The 22033-nt window shown below is 41.8% G+C and overlaps 1 protein-coding gene across 1 annotated transcript in view; it reads right to left on the minus strand.

Moving 5' to 3' along the window:
• Window positions 1-16420: 16420 nt before the first annotated feature.
• SLC17A6 (solute carrier family 17 member 6) overlaps window positions 16421-22033 on the minus strand; it is a 44956-nt gene continuing 39343 nt past the window's right edge. Inside the window, exons 10-12 of the mRNA XM_083598842.1 lie at window positions 20200-20310; window positions 19871-19998; window positions 16421-18847 (exon numbers count right to left, since the gene is read on the minus strand). Of these exons, the coding sequence (XP_083454968.1) occupies window positions 18503-18847; window positions 19871-19998; window positions 20200-20310 (584 nt within the window). The 3' untranslated portion in view covers window positions 16421-18502. The remainder of the gene's footprint in view (window positions 18848-19870; window positions 19999-20199; window positions 20311-22033) is intronic.

The following is a 22033-nucleotide window of genomic DNA, read 5'->3' on the forward strand; positions in this document are numbered from 1 at the left end:
ATTACCATGATAGGGAAAATGGCATCAAATTGCAAACCATGCTTGAGAATATTTATGTAAAGTTATTTACATGATAACTTTCTGTAAGTAAATGTACTGCTGCAGGCAGGAGCAGAGAGTGTTAAAAAGTTGTAGGGAGAACAAGAAGATCCCTGCTGGATCAGACCAACGTTATCCTTAGTCCATAATCCCACTATACCTCTGGTGAGCTGTGAATGTTGCAGGCATCTGTTCTACCACAGTGACAGCAAATGTGGAAGTTGTCCCACCAAATCTTCCTGAAGAATGGAGGTTCTGGCTTAGGTAAAGGTAAAGTAAAGGAACCCCGGATGGTTAAATCCAGTCAAAAGTGACTATGGGATGTGGCACTCATCTTGCTTCCATGTCGAGGGAGCCAGCATTTGTCCACAGACAGCTTTCTGGGTCATGCGGCCAACTGCTTCTGGTGCAGCGGGACACTTTGATGGAAACCAGAGCGCATGGAAACACCGTTTACCTTCCTGCCACAGTGGTACCTATTTATCTACTTGCACTGGCGTGCTTTCGAATTGCTAGATTGGCAGGAGCTCAGACAGAACAATGGGAGCTCACCCCATTGTGTGGATTTGAACTGCCAACTTTCTAATTGGCAAGCCCAAGAGGCTCAGTAGTTTAGACCATAGTGCCACCTGTTTAGCAGTTTCTCAATGGCATGGAGTGCCTTTTATCAGCTTCAGCTACTAGCCCAGCTGCCATCCTTTCTGGACAGGGATAGCCTAGCTTTACTTGTCTATGCTCTGTAACCTCCAGGTTGAACTGTTGCAATGTTTTGTACATGCAGCTGCCTTTGAAGATGGTTTGGAAGTTACAGCTAGTAGCTGAGGTGGCTGGGGTACTGTTTCAAAACAAAAAATAATAATTTTGTTTTGTCAGCACACTTCTTTTTATAACTAACAAGTTTCTAAAACCCATTTGGAGGCTGAAAAATCTAGCTGTAGAACTGATAATTATTTTAGCCCCTCAGGGAATTTGTGTGCACTGTAATTAAAGCTGTTTTCTGTTTTTAATTAATGACTATTCCTGGATAAATGGTAATGTTAATAATAAGTGATATATATTAAACAAACCCAATAAAACCCACTCTTGCATTAATTATGCTGTAAATTTTCATTGAAAACCAACGTTTAACTTGCCCAGCACAGTTTTGCCTTAAAACACAACAGACAAATGAGATAATGAGATTTAAAATATTTTAATGTTCACATATATTTATTGGAAAATGCAGTTAAATATATGAGTGTCACCTGATACACTATGAAGCAGCCCTTAATTCTAAGAACTGGTTTTCTGACCCCACACTCATCCATGAAACCTCTAAAACAGGCTTCTTCAAACCCGGCCCTCCAGACGTTTTGAGACTACAATTCCCATCATCCCTGACCAGTGACCACTGATCCTGCTAGCTAGGGATCATGGGAGTTGTAGGCCAAAAACAGCTGGAGGGCCAAGTTTGAGGAAGCCTGCTCTAAAACCTACCTCCACAGTATGGATGTCTCTGGAAACCACATGAGCAGCAAGTGCTGTTGTCCTTTTGGGCTTTCCGTAGATATATATTTGGCCACTGTGAGATCAGGATGATGGGCTAGATAAGCCATTGGCCTGATCTGACCGGCTCTTCTTATGTTCTTAAATGTTTATGTAAGGGTAAAGGGGACCCCTGACCATTAGGTCCAGTTGTGACCAACTCTGGGGTTGCAGCGCTTATCTCGCTTTATTGGCAGAGGGAGCGTTTCAGCTTCCGGGTCATGTGGCCAGCATGACTAAGCTGCTTCTGGCAAACCAGAGCAGCGCACGGAAACGCCGTTTACCTTCCCGCCGGAGCGGTACCTATTTATCTACTTGCACTTTGATGTGCTTTCGAACTGCTAGGTTGGCTGGAGCAGGGACCAAGCAATGGGAGCTCACCCCGTCGCGGGGATTCAAACCGCTGACCTTCTGATTGGCAAGCCCTAGGCTCTGTGGTTTAACCCACACCGCCACCCGTGTCCCTAAATGTTTATGTCTTAGATGTTAATTGCAGGGTGCCACCCACATGTGCAGAGTGCATTTTCCTTTCAATGGGTAACTACTATTCTATCCTGTTAGATTTGAGGGAAAGGTTTCTTGTAAATTTATATTCATATGTTGTATGAGTGCATATGACTGAAGCCCAAAACAGTCACAGAAGAATGAACATGACCATTTGGCATTTTATAAATTAATGGATAGCGCTTGCTACCTTATTCCAGACAAATTGCAAACAAAGAGGTTGGTGTTCAGAAATTCTATCCAGTATTTAAGGGAAGATAAGGGAACGCAGACTGATCCAACAGCATCCATGTTCCTGACACTTTTCAGCAGTTCTTGTAGCTTCAGTTGCATCTACGGAGGAAGTGCCTAAAAAATGCATTTTATTCTGTATGCAGAGGACAATGCCAAGAAGACTTTTGAAATATGTGCTGTGTTACTTGTCTACACCTAGCTTAATCATCACCCTGCCTTGTTCTCATGACAGCATAGATTTTGCCCCAGGAGCTCAACCAAAGTTTGCGGCAGTTGTTTCAGTCAGCCTATCATGCACCAGTATTTTTTTCTTCTATTGCACCTTTCCCCACTCTTAGCCATTTCAGCTCAAATGTTTGGCTATAGGGCACGTGCTAGCTGATTTACAGCGTGGGACTGGAATGCCACTAGGATATCTGATCTTTAAATATAAGATGGAAACATAACTATGGAAATTGTGATTTCCTGTGGCAGGTCTTTTTGGCTCGTTCCAGCAGACTTTTCAGAGGTGAAGGAAAGGAAAGGAGCAAATTCTCGGGAGGATACTGCTGGTGGTTTGGTACACCATAGCTATTTTTCCAGCTTGTCAATTAAGTTTGATGTTAGGCAGTTCTTTAGGAGGCATTTTTGGGGAGGATAAATAATACCTCTGTGTGGCCCAAGCCAGAGCACGGTGGCAAGTAACAGAAACTGCTAAGATGGCAGCAACAGAAGAACTTGAATAACCTGAGAGAAAAGAGCCCAGAGGAGAAACTGCTTGCTCTCACTCCCTCTTTCTCCTTGATTTGATTTGATTTTGTTTGGTTTTTGTTTGGTTTTTTGCCTTTTTTCAAGATTGAGAGTTCTTGAAAAAAAATCCTGTAAGTAGCTTATGGAAGAAAGAAGTAAAATTTCAGTGTACTACAGAACAAAATGCTTTTTTAAAATGGCATTCCAAAGCAAATCATTGATGTATTCTTGTTCAAACAACAAATCTGACTTTTTATTATATTGAACAATTATATCTTAAGATTTATGTAACACAGTTACTATTGTATTTGATATAATAAATTATATTTAGTTATCTATTGCATTGATACCTACCCAAGGAGAATTTCAAAAGTGCATACGAAGAACCCTGCTGAATTAGGCCAGAGCTCATCTAGTCCTGCCTTCTGTTTCCAAAAAAGATACAGTGGTACCTCTGGTTAAGTACTTAATTCGTTCCGGACATCTGTACTTAACCTGAAACTGTTCTTAACCTGAAGCACCACTTTAGCTAATGGGCTTCCTGCTGCTGGCGCACTGCTGGAGCATGATTTCTGTTCTCATCCTGAAGCAAAGTTCTTAACCTGAAGCACTATTTCTGGGCTAGTGGAGTCTGTAACCTGGAGCATATGTAACCTGAAGCATATGTAACCCGAGGTACCACTAGGAGACCTACCAGCCGGGCCATCCTTTTGTATACCCCATCAACTGGCCTTCAGACACATACTGCAACACATTTCAAAGAAGCCAAATCACAAGCACCACATTTCTTATATACGATTGGGTGCGGTAATTCTTGCAGGAATGATTATCGCAATGATCACATTTATTATTTGTTTTGGCTAATAACTGTGATGGTCGTGCTAATCACTCCTGCAGTCATGTTGCTTTTAGTATTATAATGTACAGTGGTACCTTGATTCTCAAACTTTATCCGTTTCGAAAGTCCATTCCAAAACCAAAGCGTTCCAAAACCAAAGTGCACTTTCCCATAGAAAGTAATACAAAAAGGATTAATCCGTTCCAGACTTTTAAAAACAACCCCTAAAACAGCAATTTAACATGAATTATACTATCTGACGAGACCATTGATCCATAAAATGAAAGCAATAATCAATGTACTGTACTATAAAAAAATAAGACCGTATTGTAGATGATAAAAATTTAAATTACTGTTTTTTTCTTACCTGCACTGATGATAGTCATTGTTTGGATGGGAGGCTTTTCCAGTCACACAATCAATCAATCAGTAGCTGAACTGGGTTCCACATAGTCACAAAAACAAATTAACCAAAAAAAGCCACAAAAACAAAAATGCAAAATAAATAGCAAAAACATAAGCGCCAAATGCAGTGGTATACCTTTGTTATCGAACTTATTCCATTCCGGAAGTCCATTTGACTTCCAAAATGTTCGAAAACCAAGGCGCAGCTTCTGATTGGTGCAGGCGCCCTGGAAACAATAGCCAACAGTCACATTGGATGTGCGGCTTCTGAAAAATGTTCGAAAACCGGAACACTTACTTCTGGGTTTTCGGTGTTTGGAAACCAAGGCGTTTGAGAACCAAAGTGCCACTGTATACATTGTTGTCTGCTTATAACAAAGGAGGCATCAAATTGCAGAACATTCCAATCATTCAGCTGTTGTCTTTACCAAGCCTTTCCTAAAGGGACATGGAAATGTTGCGGTTGGAACTACCAATACATGTGTTAAGATCACTGACCTGTGTGCACATGTGCACAGGTTGTACGTGCATTGAATGTCATGAACAGCCCTTACATCTTTTTATTTAATGAAAAGGAGGAGGACATTTGGATAAAGGTCATAGTGTTTAGGTAGAGGTGTACCCGCCTGCATCTATTCTCCAGTTAAATCACTCCTGAAGATCCTATTATCTACAGAAGGGACAACTTACAAACTTAAGTTTTTAACTCCACGGGTAGTGAGATCTGGTGGGGATGGTTTGGGAAAGGATTGCAGAGGTTTAGACTCTTCTCTCCTTTTTTATTGGAATTATGGAGAAAGTATGATTCATTGAATTATTGGTAGAAACTCTTCATCTGCTCCTCCTCCAGAAATAATTTCACAATTTCTGCAAAAGAGCCCTGAGGCCCCAACATTATATCTCTCTCGACATTATATCTCTCTAACAAAGTCAGCCATAATTGGGCTTGGGCTTGGGTTGTTGTTGTTTTAATTGCATGTTGAAAAGTTCAGACTTCACACATCTAAACTCTAGAACAAAGTGCTAAGAAAACATAGCTGACAGTACATGTTAGTGATAAACTCCTATCCTGTACTGTGCCTTAAGCAGGAACGCAATTTATGGAGAAGGGATGTCATTTCTGATATTCCACAGGAACACCTGAGGAGAAAGACATATTGCTATTATGAAGTATAACCACAAAACATAATGGGTGATATCCATTGTCAGCCATACTCAGAGTGGATCCATTTAAATCAATTGACTTAAGCTCATTGATTTTAATGTGTCTGCTCGGAGTATACTTTACTTGGGTATCACTCAACAAATGCTTTAAAACAGGGTAGCCAACATGGTGCCCTCCAGCTGTTTTGAACTACAAATCTCATCAGCCAATGGCCAATGGTCAAACATGATGGGAATTGTTTTCCACAACATCTAGACTACATCACATTGGCTCCTCGAAAACACTGGTGTCTGTAATGAGAGTAGACCTGTGAACTTTCCTACACAGCCATCCATATTTCTAATCTATTTGATTCATCACTGAAACTGATGCAATCTTGTAAAGGAGGATATAGAGGTAAACCTCAAGATTAGTTTGTGCTATAAGTTTTTGTTTATTTTTTTCTATTGCTGGCTGTATCAGATTTGAGAAAGAAAAACTTTGAAAGAAATAATCGCCGCAGCAGGTTCTCAATGGCAGGGGAAGAAATGAAAAATAATGGCATTGTCTCTAATGTGCAGAGAATGCAGATGAGGCTATCAAATTTCCTCTGGACCACCCATTGCTATAAATTGTGTTGCGGGGGGGGGGGGGGACCAAACGTCAGATCAGCCCAACAAGCTCAGTGATAGTCTTTAAAAAATTACTCTGAAGGTTGGACTCCCAAGTCCCATCAATCCTAGGCAGCATAGTCTGTAGTCAGGGATAATGGGAGCTGAAATCCAAAAGTATCTTACATATTTGTATCCCTACATATTTGGAGCAGGGAGGGGAAATCCAACTTGTATGAAAAACCAAATGCTGGGAAAGGGGCAGATTGGCTAGAATTTATGCACAGTTTAAGTCTTGTATTTCCTTGGTGAAGAATGATGGGGTAAGTGAAAGAGTGAACCTAACTATCTCCATTATTCATCCTATACCATGATTAAGGAATTGCCATGGTAACAACTTGTATGCATCAGTCCTCGTAGTGACTAAGCCAGCAACAGCCACCTGCACAAGGTACAGTTCCCCTTGAATTTTATTATCCTAAATTGAAATCTCTTTCCTTCTCCTAAAAATGAAATCATATGCTTCTTTGTTTTAATGTGCCCTCCCCCTACCAAGCTGTTTTCCCATTGAGATCTCTGAAGTAACCATGCAAGGGCAAACAAACAAACAAGAAACCCTACAATCATTCTTACCCAGAGGTCAGCAAACCTTTCCAGCATGGGGCCGGTCCACTGTCCCTCAGACCTTGTGGGGAGCTGGACTATATTTTTGGGGGAAAACATGAACGAATTCCTATGCCCCACAAATAACCCAGAGATGCATTTTCAATAAAAATACACATTCTACTCATGTAAAAACACGCTGATTCCTGGACCGTCCACGGGCTGGATTGAGAAGGCGATTGGGCTGGATCTGGCCCCCGGGCCTTAGTTTGCCTACCGATGTTCTTACCCTTCAGTAACTAGTGAACTTTTAAGAAGGAGATAGTTATAAAGCTTATTTCTCTTGGGAAAGAAACTCACTCTTTCTCTCCCACCGCACCCCACGACCAGATGTTTGAAAAAAATCACTTTCAAATTCAGAGTGTTTCTCCTTTGTACTAAACCCTTTTGCAGTGCTGTGCTTTTAAAATGGCTGCTGAAACAATATACTATCCTTAGAGGGGAAACTGGCCTTCTCCATTGGGTTTTTAAAATAATGAAATTATACTTCATTCAGAAATACCTCTGTAAACTTGGAAAAGGGAAATTAAACTTTTCCTTTAGGATTACTCTGTCCATGATTCTTTCTAATTATATGATACATTGAAAGGATGTGTGTGTGTGTGTGTGTGTGTGTGTGTGTGTGTGTGGAGAACTGCAGAAGTGATATCCAGGGATCAGCAGTGAACTTTGATCCCACTGAAATCCTTCTCAGAATTGCCAAAGGCTTTAATGAGATCTGGATTTCAAATTAACATGGTCGGGTCATAATATAACCCTTCAGAGGCCTCCTATCCAATTTGGATACTTCACCCCAGGAACCTGCTGCATCAGGAGGCTCGATATCATCTCATTTGTGGGTGATTATTTTGATACTTCAAGGAAAATGTGCCATTCATTCAAGGACATAAAGTCTGGCAGCAAGCTCTAAGAGGTATAGTGAAGTGCCTCCAAAATATTTTGTTCCAGTTCAATGTAGAAAATAGAACCACAGCTCAACTCCATGTTCCCTCCAGAGAATATAAAAATGAACTAGAAAAAAGACATTGTGTCCATAATAAAATTCACAATGTCTGACGGTAGAGAGAGAGAGAGAGAGAGAGAGAGAGAGAGAGAGAACATACGTACATGTTTGGTTTACTAATGCATACCCTCCAAAATTTCTCCAACGAAAATAGGGTGCCGCACCACCACCCACTGAGTCTCTACAGAGAATAACCAGTCAAGACATGTTTGAGGTGAAATAAGGCCACAACCTTATTGATTATAGATGTAGACGTTGACATAGGCATTGGGTATAACCATTGACCTCCAGCCCACCTGATGGAAGGATTTCTGGCAGGGTCAACCTGGAAGCAGGGGAGTCCTATGACATACATCAAATAGGAACACCCCTGTGGGATTGCCGCCTTGAGGAGTGCTATGGCCCTAGTTCCTGCTTGGGCTTTGGACAGAAGCAACACCTCCCGGATCTCTTTAATGGGATACCATTCTCTTTGGAAGGGCAAGTGGAGGTTACTGTTACGAAAAAGGAGCAATGCTGCTGAGTGCTCCAGATGGCTGGAAAGCCAAACAGGATGTTGATGTTTTGGGACTGTACCGTGGGAACAAGGAACAGTCTATTCTGTGCACTGAGCACCGGATGTTAGCTCAGAGTGTCACATGACCCTGTACTGGAAGTACATGGGAGGAGTATTCCCTCTCTGCTATTGCTGTAAAGAGGGTGCAGACATGTTTCCTCTGCACTGCTGGAAAGACAGAAATAAAGGCATGTAAATACATTTCTGTCTGTCTCTCTCCCCTCCCTGGGGATGGAGGAGGAAAGGTGTGTTCTTCTCACGTTTGAAGAAGGATCGCCGGGATCTCGCCTTGTCTTGCCGGGAGTCGCTGACGGGGGAGATCAACAAGGAACTCAAGCCGGGCACCTGGAGAGTGGCCAAATTCCTCTGACTGATATGGCTTGATTCCAACAGTTACAACCTTTTCTCCAACCAAACCTAAGGCTTACCCATTGCCTAAACCACCAAAAGTTGTGATGATTGCTATGTGGTAGGCAAACCACCAGGCAAGAGCCAGTTGACCTGGAGGGAAATACAGTGACAAACAATGTCCATTGCAAGGTCAAGAACAAAGCAAGCCTAACACATAGGGAGGGAAGGAGGGAGATCTGGCGACAAACTGAATGTTCAGCCACTGGCACAGGGCGGGGTCTCTCAACTCACAGGCGTGGCTGTGGGGAGCTGCAGAAATGAAATTATGGGGAACCTAGTTGCACAGGTGGAACTCTGCATGAGGTTCTCTGGATACAGGCCAATGTCTTGGACTGCAATCTAGGGCAAACATTTCAGTCAAACATTATATATCAATTCATAAATAAATAAATAAATAAATATGCAGAGAATTATAGCAACATTGCTGTCCTACCAGCTCAGTAACTAAATATACCTGAATTTAATGACTGCTGAGAGATGCATGCTAAAAATGCTACATAAACCATTACTTTTTGTTTGAATGGTCTAGCATTACCCAGCTGGAAGGGATTTTGAGAGGGGAGGGATAATATAGCAGTGAAAAGATAATTCACAGATTATTTTAATGTTCCAGTACCAGAATGAGGACACTGACTTGCATTTTTTTAATGTAGTCTTTTCCTTAGCACTGAAGCTTTTTTCTGCCCGCCTGACTAATCCATAAGACTACAATAGCTTCCAGCTCACAGACAGAGTCTGGCGTCAATTGTTACATAAGGACTCAATTAACTGAATTTTGTGGGGCTGGTGCTAATAGGAAATTAGTGATAACACCGGCAGTGTCTGAATCTATCATAGGCAAAGAAGGCTTTTCCACAACCATTTGGTGTCATATATTTAATGTTTACCATTTCCCTGACCAGTATATTTAAATGAGCTGATATAGAATCATAGAACTGTAGAGCTGGAAGGGATCCTGAGGGTCATCTAATCTAACCCCTTGCAATACAGAAATCTCAACTAGATCATCCATGACAGATGTCCATCCAGCCTCTGCTTAAAAACCTCCAAGGAAGGAGAGCCCACCACCTTCCGAGGGAGACTGCTTCACTGTTGAAAAGCTCTTACCATCAGAAAGTTCTTCCTGGTGTTTAGTTGGAATCTCCTTTCTTTGTAACTCGGAACCATCTGTTCACATGCTTCTTTCCTCCTGCACTTTCAGATAAGAGTTTGGACTTGATATCCCGCTTTATCACTCCCCTTAAGGAGTCTCAAAGTGCCTCACAATCTCCTTTCCCCTCCCGCACAACAAACACTCTGTGAGGTGAGTGAGGCTGAGAGACTTCAGAGAAGTGTGACTAGCCCAAGGTCACCCAGCAGCTGTATGTGGAGGAGTGGGGAATCAAACCCGGTTCACCAGATTGCGAGTCATGTCAGTCAGAAAAATATTATGGGAAATATGTTGCAGACACTATATAATATAAGACAAAATTTGCTCTAGAATAGGGAATTAGGGCATTGCTTGATGCTCCCGAACACTGATTATTTTCTGTGTTATTGGCTCAGTGGTAGCAGGGGGATGTTAGCGGTGATGCAATTCTATTTTCAAGAGGAAAAGCACACACAAGCTATTAAAATTTTAACAGACAATAACATTATGAACGTTTTTTTATTGTTGTTGTTCTTATTTTGCCACCATTGTGTTAATCCTTGAGCCAGCCTCAGCCAGCCCTTGAGTCATCTCCTTGGGGATGTATGAGATCCCTGGCCTGCAAGAGTTTTTCTATTCTCTTGAGTGAAGAAGCAGATCCACTTGCTACATAGCAGCAGGCGTCATGGTGGTGCTGCGCTGCTCACCTGACCTGACCTCCCTCCTTTTTGTTTTGCTGCTATATACCAGGATGGTGACAGGCACGGAGCAAGTGAGGTCAGCATGATGCCACTGCATTCAAAACATTCTCTTATATTATTTAGTGACAGCCTTTCCCAGAACCCTAATCTGACTGTCCCTGGGGTTTGGGATTTACTCTTGAAGAGTCTGGAGTGGGGAAAACAATCAAAATGTCTAGAGAAGGAATGATGCTGAAGCAGCTGCCCCAGGAGAGGAGGCCTTCTGAAACACCACTTATTAATCAAAGTAATCTGGGACCTAGGAAGAAGCAGGAATGTGAAGCAATGAACCTGGAGTAAAGCCTTACTTGCAGAAGCTCACTAGATGTCTGCTAGCACCTTATTCAATCTCTTAGTCAGGCATGACATGCATTGAAGATACAAAACATGCCTCCTTTGATAACACCCCTTCCCCTGTGATACAGTGCAGCAGTTCATATCAAATCTTCTTAAGCCTAGTTAAAACACTTTCCTGGGCCAATGACTCTATTCCTATGATAACGTAGGGAGGACACCGCCATCCATCATGCTGATAAATTAACATGTGATGTGGACGTTACACATAGCGGCTAGAACCATGCATTTCTCCCGCTTCCTCTTCTGAGGGTGGTTTACATATACACTGGTACCTCTGGTTACAAATGCTTCAGGTTACGAACTCTGCTAACCCGGAAGTAGCTGCTCCTGGTTGCAAACTTTGCCCCAGGACGTGAATGGAAATTGTGTGCTGGAGGTGCATGCACATTAGCAAAAGCGCACCTCAGGATAAGAACGGTTTCAGCTTAAGAACGGACCTCCAGAACGAATTAAGTTTGTAACCAGAGGTACCTCTGTGTGTCTATGCAGCCTACACCTTCGCTGTTCTCAAAGACACTAAGTTGTTTGATTACTTAGAAGTGTAGCCAGTCCATAAAAGCAACAATCCTATGGGTCAACCAATTGCTTTCTGATATTTTCATACGGCAACAGGATGAAAGAAAAGGCACACACCGACATCCCCAAGGATTAAATAACAATAGCAGAGCCCCAAAGACAGCTCTCAGTGATGTAGCTAAGCTACTGCACACAAGGGAATGTCTCATCAAGGGGAATAATAATATGGATGTATTATAGCCACAATTGATATTATATCAAATTAAAATAATTGTACGTTTTGTGCATTGCCACAAGAACTCTCCATTCACATAATCAGGCCGGTGAGGGGGATGCACTGACAATCACTATTACATTTGATTGCCTTTTCTGGGTACACACTGTCTAATTGCTTTTTTCCCCTTTTCCTTTTTACTGTTGCTTATGTAATCAGGAAGAAGAGAAGAGAATTGCAAAACCTTGCAAGCTCATATATATGTGAATTGTTATGGATGCTGAGCTGAGATCCTTATTATGAGCCCAATAAATCACAAAATCAAAGAATATGTAAACAAGATTTTTTTTATTAAAAAAACCTTCAATAAAATATGTCAGTAGCAGGCAGAAAATGCTTCTACTTTCATTGCCTACGAAATTTTTTAAAAGGGCTGCTGTTTCTTAAAAGATGAGCTGCAAATATATTCCAATCACTCGCCCCTAGTGGGAATCAATAATTCATCCATCTGCATCTTCTTGCACTTTGCTGACAGTCCCTGACTAAATTAATGGCTGCACATGACAGAATGACTCCAGCAGAGTCCCACAGGAGAGAGACTGCATTGCTGCACAAATGGCAAGCTGCTGGTGGCTCAGGTGCCACTGGTCACAGGAAAGGAGAAAATTCATACTTAGCATAGGCAAAAGCATTGAGGAGTACTCTTATAGTTTCTAATACTGCATAGTCAGACATCTAGTTCAGTATTTGGTCTATTTAGCTCAGTATTGTCTATGCTGACTAGTAGTAATTAAGGATTTAGGGTGCTGTATTACCAAAAATTAGGGATGCGGGTGGTGCTGTGGGTTAAACCACAGAGCCTAGGGCTTGCCAATCAGAAGGTTGGTGGTTCGAATCCCCGCGATGGGGTGAGCTTCCGTTGCTCGGTCCCTGCTCCTGCCAACCTAGCAGTTCGAAAGCACATCAAAGTACAAGTAGATAAATAGGTACCGCTCCGGTGGGAAGGTAAATGGCATTTCCGTGCAGTGCTCTGGTTCGCCAGAAGCGGCTTAGTCATGCTAGCCACATGACCCGGAAGCTGTACGCTGGCTCCCTCAGACAATAAAGCGAGATGAGCGCCGCAACCCCAAAGTCGTCCGCGACTGGACCTAATGGTCAGGGGTCCCTTTACCTTTTTATTACCGGAAATTACCAAAGTCTGCCCCTGCTGGTAGCAGCATAATATTCAGGATTTCACTTAGACCATGGAATAGCCCTAGTACCTAAAGTTAGTCCTGTAAATAAGGGTGCTCATTGCACTAGACCCATGACAAAGGTGCGCTGACTTCTATATCAGTGGTATAATGTTACACATATTTTGCATTTCCACTACAGTGGTTCCTTGGGTTACAGACGCTTCAGGTTACAGACGCTTCAGGTTACAGACTCTGCTAACCCAGAAATAATACCTCGGGTTAAGAACTTTGCTTCAGGATGAGAACAGAAATCGTGCGGTGGCAGCGGGAGGCCCCATTAGCTAAAATGGTACCTCAGGTTAAGAACAGTTTTAGGTTAAGAACGCACCTCCAGAATGAATTAAGTTCTTAACCTGAAGTACCACTGTACTTATGTCCTTAAAAAAAAAGATGATATAGATCCTTGACAGCATTGTATTCCATCTCTTCAGCATTCTTTGAAGAATAAGCAACTCATAACAAGGCTCAAAGGATTTTGTTCTAAATAAAGAGCAGTGTAATTAAATTAGCTAGTGAAAGACACAGAATCTGACAGAAGAAAGCTGTATCTAACATGTGCATGAGCAAACTTACTGTCTAGACAAAGAAGCAGATTCTGAGAGGTTTTTTGGTTTCTTTTTTTAAAGGCTGGGTTTTTTAATTCAGAGAGAGAGAGAAAAGAAGAAGAAGAAACTCTTCATTTTAAATTTTAATTTCCATCTCTGTGGGATATGATTGATCTCTGAAAATGATTGTGTGTGTAAGGCTATTGATTCAAGGTCAGATTTCAAGTTTATCAGTGTGGCTTGAAGTTGTAGACAGGATTCCACTCTGATTTTTAAGAGCTCAGCTTTATTATGAAGATTGCCTGCATCTCTGGAAACGTGAGGAGGAGGCAGTGTTTTCCAAATTTGAGGCTGACACCCTCTAGTAAATTGTAGCTGCTTTACAGAAGTAGGTTCCTACATCTGTGGTGGTGGAGATAATACATAAAAAGTTCTCCTTTGAGCAATGGCACATCATCAACGTATCCTGCCTCAGTCTGGTCCTGGCTCTAGAGTTGAGGGCTAGATCTCCAGGACAGGGGGCTTGCCAGATGCTAGTGGGTTAAGGTAGCAGTCAGATATTAGGGCAATTCAGTGTGGGTCGGTGTTAAAGAATGTCCTCACCAAAAAGAGAAATGGAAAAACTTGGCAAAGTGGCTTAGGCATGTCGCTTCCTGTACAGGAGCTAAAGACCAGGCACTCATGAAGAATTCACTATACAGTTAACTCACAATACAATGGTATACATGTCTGTTCAGAAGTAAGTCCCTTTGTGTTTAATAAGGCAGCCTACACTTTGGTTTAGGGTTGGCATTAGAGGAAAAACAGAGTTCTTGTGCCTTCAAGAAGCTTAATGGCAGGGAGAAATTTATCAGGTGAAGACTTTTCTTGTTTAGAAACACACCATGTGTACACTATGACTGTGCCATCTAATTTTGTGTTATGCCATGCCCTGCCCCCCATGTCAGCCATTTTGTGACTGGCACCAGGAACACGCTCTCAAAACTCAAAATGTGCCCACTGGTCCAAAAGGTTGGCAATCCCTGCCACCAGGGAAGCTTTAAGTGTCAGTTAAGCAGTTCTGGGGCAAGGGAGAAAGAAACTTTTTTTAAAAAACAAATTTTGGGGATGATATGAACTCAGCTTGATGGTTATAGCATAGTTCTAGCCAAAGCAGAACTCTGAAATGCCTTACAGGGGCCTGCAGTGAAACATATATTGGTGCAGTTCCGAGATGTGATTTTGAGTTTTTAAAAATACCCTGATACATAGTAAACAAAACCAAGATACAGTACTAAGCATCTGCTCTTGAGCAGTTAATAGTAGTTACTTGATTTTTCTTTTTATTTTCAGCTCTCTCTGGGGCTAACCCAATAAGGAACAAAACCATTTTTATCTCTCCATGGCAGTGACTTGAAATGTCAATTTGCTCTTTTCATTCTTGCAGCTTTCAGCTGTGACATTTCTCCCACAACCAGCATTTCCTCCCATTCTTTATTTCCCACTGAAAGAGAATTCCGATGCACAGATATTCTTTTGTGACTATTATTCAACTGTTACCATAAAATAGATTTTTCCCCTTGGAATTTGCTGTATTTTTACAATTCATAACTCAGAGTTCTCGAAAATGCACCAGAGATTCTTCGAACCCATCATAGGTTTTCGGAGCTGCTGGGTTCATTAGTAAACTGTGTGCTTTAGAAGAACAATTGTTTCTGTGATAAATCTCCACAGAACCAAAACAATGACCATCTCCCTTTTTAATGCTCTCACTGGAAAGCTACATGAGAATGTAAGAGCCCTCCTAGATCAGATCATAGGTCCATGTAATCCAGCATCTGTTTCCTTACAGAGGCCTACCAGAAGCCTGTGGAAACCTAGAAACAGGATAGCAATAGGTCTCTGCCAGTTATACTTCCAGATAACTGCTACTGAGAAGCATATTATCTCTGAAACCTGAATCTGAATATGTAAATGTAATAGTGGGCACATTATCCTTCTGATACTCTCATATTTCTTGCATTATGTTAGCCAATGAGAGAAGGAACTCGCTGCTGTGAAAAATACAATTGTTTGGATCCAGAGTGCCCCTTTCATGAATGGGAAAGCTCTTTCCATTCATAGAAAGGACTAGGGTCCACATAAGAGTCCTGCTATTTTCCTTGCCCCCTGATACCCCCTGAGCTAACTCTCACACTTTTCCAGAGGGTTCTCCAACCTTCCAGAGGAGCTTTGCAGGGAGTTGCAGGGGCAAGGAAGCCTTGGCCCAAAAAAATAAAAATAAAAGCCTCTCCACCGGCAGAAATATCCTATTCTGAAGCTCTGCTCAGGTGAATTCTGGATCCCCACCATTAATTGCTGACACTTAGAAATGGAAGGTGGTAGATAAAGAATGGAGAATGTCCAGAAGAGACATTTGGCTTGGATCGCATGCTGTGCAGTTTTGCCTAAAGAAATCCATGTGAGAGAAGATGTTGCTGTATCTGGCTGATCCAGTCTCTGCCATAACCCTGCTATACCTTCAGGATTGATTTAGGAGCTGCTCTGGGGTCCAAATGGGACGTGGATGGAGCTGTGGGTTAAACCACTGAGCCTTGGGCTTGCTGATCAGAAGGTTGGCAGTTCGAATCCCCTCGATGGGGTGAGCTCCTTTTGCTCGGTCCCTGCTCCTGCCAACCTAGCAGTTTGAAAGCATGTCAAAGTGCAAGTAGATAAATAGGCGGGAAGGTAAATGAGGTTTCCGTGCACTGCTCTGGTTCTCCAGAAGCGGCTTGGTCATGCTGGCCTCATGACCCAGAACTGTACGCCAGCTCCCTCGGCCAATAAAGCAAGATGAGCGCCGCAACCCCAGAGTCGTCTGTGACTGGACCTAACGGTTAGGGATCCCTTTACCTTTACCTAGGGTCCAATAGCTGTGGGCCAACGATATAATGGCAAACCTCGAGCATCCAGGCTGTTCATGTGTGCAGTCAATGCTCATTGCAAAGAGATAAGAGAAGCTGGTCCATACAAGTCATGCCAGAATAAATCACACAGGTGCTTCCTTTATATATAAAAGGATAAATAGAGCATTTATTAACACTTTTTGCAGCAACAAAAGTGACACAGTCCACATCTTTTCACAGCAAAAGCTATGGCCACATTTTACATCACTTTGAGGCACAAAGCAAAATATATAATTGGTATTTCTCCCCCTCCGGATCAAAGTATGGTTCACTTTATTTTATTCTTGTTTAATAATAATAAAAAAGAAGAAGAAGAACAATCCTCAAGTTGTATATTGCAGTAGCAGGGCCTTAAAATACTAGCACAATACAAGGAGCAGATCAAAAAACCCAGAATGGCTTTTTTAAACATACAATGATAGTTGTTTCATTGGAGTTGGGAAATGGATACTTGTAAGAGCAGTAAGTGGTCTGGCATTCTAATGTAGTCCATTGTTGATTGGTCTGGCCTTTTATTTAGTTATTTATTTAATATCCCAACTGTCTGAAGGACCTACAAGCTCAGCAGTCACAGTAACAAAGAGATTAAAAGAGCATGCACTTCATAGTGCATGGCACTTATTGCTTGGTACACTTACATTACAAATCTTGCTGAATAACGCTTTAAAAAATAATAACGCAAGGCCCTGATCCGGAACTCTGTGTTCATGAAACACATACAGAGCTCCCGCTTTCTCAGGTTTCCCTATTCACTTCAGCAAGGTCAGATCCCTTGGGCACAAAAAGATGCACATGCTCTGAATTGCCCCTCTGGAAAGCCTGTGGGAGTTCAGTGTGCTCACTGGAGCTCCTGAATTGCACAAGGCTTTCCTACCAAGGCAAAGACCTGTAGCCCGCAGTCCACTGAAGCCAATGGTAAACCTTCCATTGACTGCGATGGATCTGAATTGCACTTGAGCATTGCAAAAGTAGAAGTTACACTCTTCCTAAGCCCAACCCCAGTTCCACTTTTGACTCACCACAAAGATTGTTGCTCATATTCAGGGTCCATTATAGTTCTATTTATTTGAAAGGCAAATACATTTTTTCTTAAAATTCAGAAATCTTTAAAATAGTACTATTTTCTATAATTATACAGCATCTTCAATAAACTATGACTTTATTTATATAATTGTGGCACAGCATCTGAAAATATGAAAAACTATCCAGGATTAAACAAATAGCTAATTTCTTCTCCCTTTCTTGCATTTATTTCAAAACAGGCTTCAAAAGAAATACATCCGATTTGTTCTTGGGCTACTTGTCTGCGGTACATTTTTTCTTTGGATCTGTTTGGGTTATGCTCTCTCTTTCTAATGAGCCTGCAGACAATGAGTATGCCAAATACTCCTTTGCCTTGCTTCAGTTATTTAACATTCTGCACAGTAGACTACATGTGACTTTATACTGGCTGGTACATGTAAGGAAGAACATGACACATACAAAGACTGCATGAGTCTGTAAAGAAGAGAAATAAAATATTTGTGCCTAAACATTCAGTAAAAACAATTCCTTTATCACAGAGTAGCCTGCAGCATATTAATCACAATAAATATACATTATATAGTAGATTGTTCTACAAAGTCCCAATTCAGTTCTCTCGAAAGGGAACTGGATTGGAACTTTATTGTATAATCTAAAACAGAAGCCTTATTCTCTAAGAAATCCATGTCTTAGACCAACCATACATTTCCTACATCGTACCAAGTAAACATGTGGTTAAATTCACACAATCAATTTTATGATCTCTTTCAAGACAGTGTAACAAATATGTAAGTGCATTTTTTAAAAATCAAGTAGTTTTGGCTTTCTAAACAGAAGAGTTGATGTACCGACTTGGTTGGTAGTTGTGCTTTAATCCTTAGCTATGAGCTTAACACTCATTTTACTGCAAGTACCTAGTTTCCTTTGTAGTTTTGACCAGATAACCCTTAAAACTCTAGTGAATGGAGACACCCAAATGGAACTGATGAGATGTCACAAACTCATACAGATTGCACTTAAATGGGTTTTTGTTTTTTCATTTTTACAGTAAGACCTTCTTGCCTGATATGTGTTTACATTATACCACATTTTGTGTGTGTGCAAACAATCACAATGAATAAATCACGAACACTACAAAATATATCCAACATAGGTCTGTTATGAATAATCTTCTCTTTCCTTATAGCTATATGAGTCTTGTGCTTCTTCTTGTACAAATTCTTCTTTCTTCTCCCAACCATTTGGCCAGCCGCCATTGACCTGGGCTAATTGGGTCGTAGCACCATAAGATTTAGTGGTACCGTAATTTACATAATTCTGAGTAATGTCCCCCGTTTCTTCATCAAGTTCATCTTCATGAATGAAGCCACATTTTTCTTCACTTGTCTGTTCTGGGTCTGCCCATGGTTGTTTCTCTCCTGAAGCAAATATGCCATAGAAAATGACTCCCCCGTAATGCACCAAAGCAGCAATAAGGAAGACATACTGCCACTCTTCGCGTGTCTGTGAGGAAGAAGATTGGAGTGTCAGAATAGCTGTGTGTGGCTCTTCTGGTCCTGAATTAGTCTTTATTGAAATCATGGGTGGTTGATACAAATCCTGCAGCAAAGGGGGCTCATCTTTGGCCCTCCAGATGTTGCTGGAGGCTTATGATAGGTTGCAGTCCTACAACATCTGGAGGGTCACAGGTCAGCTACTACTGCCCTATGGAGTGGCTTCAGTTGCATAGGTAGTTAAAGCAGCATATGCATGGTATGTAGAGAATATCTGCTGTATACTGCTCTGCTTACAACTCATGAACACCTGAAGCCATATTATACTGTGTGATTCCTGAGTCTGACTGCCAATTGCTTTCCAAAATCTCAAGGATTCAGCCATGCCCAGACCTGGAACCTGAGGAACAGCAGGGGGAAGAGCAGCAGATCTCCATAGCGTCAGCAACCCAAGACACCAAAGGAACCAGAGATTGGGACATGCCAGATACTCTACAACTGAGCCTCAGCCCTTCACCATATACAAGCGCAATGATGAGGAACCTGCAGCCCTCCACATGTGATTGGACGCCATCTCCCATCAGCCCCAGCCACCATAGCCAATAGTCCCTGGTGATGGAAGCTGGAGTCCAATGACATGTGGAGGACCCCAGGTTGATGAAGGCAGTTGTAGGAGCATCAATTTATGTAATCATGTCCCACATGATCCCAACAGGATTGTAAATCTACAGCCCATTGCATGCTCCTGTAACACTAGATTCAATCTTCCTAAAATGTGAGACTTTCACAGAAGGTACAGCACACAGTTTGCGTGAGTTTTCACTTTCAGCTATGTTGTGAAAGGTGTAGCCAATCAATGTTACACTGTTTCCCATGATTTTTCCAGGATCGGCTCACTTTACCATTGTGAGGTGAGGAAACTACTATGAATTCACTTTTTGGTGCAACAGAATGGCAATATAGTCTTATGAGACTGTTCTTTCTTTCCTCAATGGTTCAGGCAGAGTTAACAAAAACTATTTTGGAAACTTACTTTGTTCTTTGTCATTGCTCCAACAATTATAGGACACACCATTCCAGACAATGTCCCAACTCCATTTGAAATCCCCATTAAGATACTGGCATATCTTGGTGCGATATCTAAGTGGTTAACATTGAATCCTGTAAAATGAAGGCCAAAGGGGGGGGGGGGACTCTCATCAACAGAGAAGACACTGCACTGAATAAAGTTTTGCTTATATTTATCCATTACTGAAAAACTTACCATATTCACAGGAAAACTTGCAATTTACATAATGATTTTAAATCCCATTTTTGTTCATTGTTATTTAATGTATTCTGTTGGGGGAGAAGTTCGCTTACCAGATATAGCAAATCCACTGAAGCCCACAGCAAGCACTAAGAAGGAAATGGCCACACCTTTACTATGCGAATAACCAACTACCAAAAGAAGAGTTGCTTCCATTCCAAAACCTTGGGAAATTAAAAGAAAAAGCCATTGATGCTACACATTGTACTGAGGAATCTAGGAGGTAGGCTGGTGGACAGACAACATTTCAGTGTGCTTCTCCTTAACTGTAAGCTTTAAGCTGGAATGTTTCCATATTCTACTACTATGAAACATTTGACAAAGATCTATTTAGTTCTACTTAGCTGATGGTCGTCTCTGGGAGCTTGTAAACAGGGGGTTTGTGAGAGCATTCAGCAGGGGAGATTACAAATAATAAATCATCCTTAAGAGATAAACAGTTATACGACCTTCTGTAGATATCTAACATCAGCCCTGTAATGGGAATCTTTTAATGTCTGACGTTTTGTTGTGTTTTTCTTCTATTCTGTTGGAAGCCACCCAGAATGGCTGGGGCAACACAGTCAGATGGGTGAGGTACAAGTAATTTAGTAGTAGTAGTAGTAGTTTTAGGGGGAGGACTGGAGTGCTGTGTCAGGGTGTACTTAGGACCAAGAGACATAGACTGTGAGAAAGCTGCTGCAGTGACCTACAGCACCTGGTTGTCTTCCTGTCTGAGAATGTGCAAAACTACACCTGCAGCAAGTGCAAGTTGGTTGCCTTGCTGGAAGAGAAGGTACAGCAACTCAAGACCCACCTATCCAGACTTAGAGCTATTGGCAAGATGAGGAATTTCTCAGTATAGCAAAGTGGACTGTCCTGGAACAGTGATGTGGGGGAAGGTGCCCCTACCCCATAATAAGGATTATTCAAAATAGTTGTTTGCATGACCCACTATGGAGGATAATAACACAATAGAATTCAGAACAGAAACAACTAATTGCACATTTATTCAAAATCCAATTAAAACTATTTAGTGTAATTAATTCAACAAAATTGATAAACTCAATTCAGCGATACCAACTTTTCAACGTCTAATAGTCATTTACACCTCCAGCCCTCCCTGTCTCATAGCACCCCCCTCACACACCACCCCAGAGGGCAATACCACCCACTTTGAAAATCACTGGTCTACAGAACTACATAGCTCAGAGCTAATTCATAAAATCCTTCTGTCAGTTTTCTTTGTGTGGTGTAGAAACAGGTGCACACCTCCCCTCCAGTATTCAAAGAGATGGACAGTGTATGACATGAGTCCACATAACAATATATGCATACAGGCCAGACCGGGGCTTTTTTTCACTCACAGGAACTGAGGTCCAGTACCTCTCAGGTGGGCAGCATTGCCATTCTAAGAGAAAGAGGGAGGTGTTCATAGTGAATTCCGGCACCTCTTTTTCTAGAAATATAGCACTGGGCCAGACTGATACAAACTTATTTCATCATCATCATCATCATCATCATAATTTATCATTTCTACCCCACCCATCTGGCTGGGTTTCCCCAGCCACTCTGGGCAGCTTCCAAAAAAAAATTTAAAATACATTAAAACATCATTCATTAAAAATTTCCATAAACAGGGCTGCCTTCAGATGTCTTCTAAATGTCATATAGTTGTTTATTTCCTTGACATCTGATGGGAGGGCGTTCCACGGGGAGGGGGGGCACCACTACCGAGAAGGCCCTCTGCCTGGTTCCCTGTAACTTCGCTTCTCGCAGTGAGGAAACCAGCAGAAGGCCCTCAGCACTGGACCTCAGTGTCTGGGCTGAACGATGTGGGTGGAGATGCTCCTTCAGGTATACTGGACCGAGGCCATTTAGGGCCTTAAAGGTCAGCACCAACACTTT

Source organism: Podarcis filfolensis (genome assembly GCF_964270895.1).
Source record: "Podarcis filfolensis genome assembly, chromosome: 1".
NCBI lineage: Eukaryota > Metazoa > Chordata > Lepidosauria > Squamata > Lacertidae > Podarcis > Podarcis filfolensis.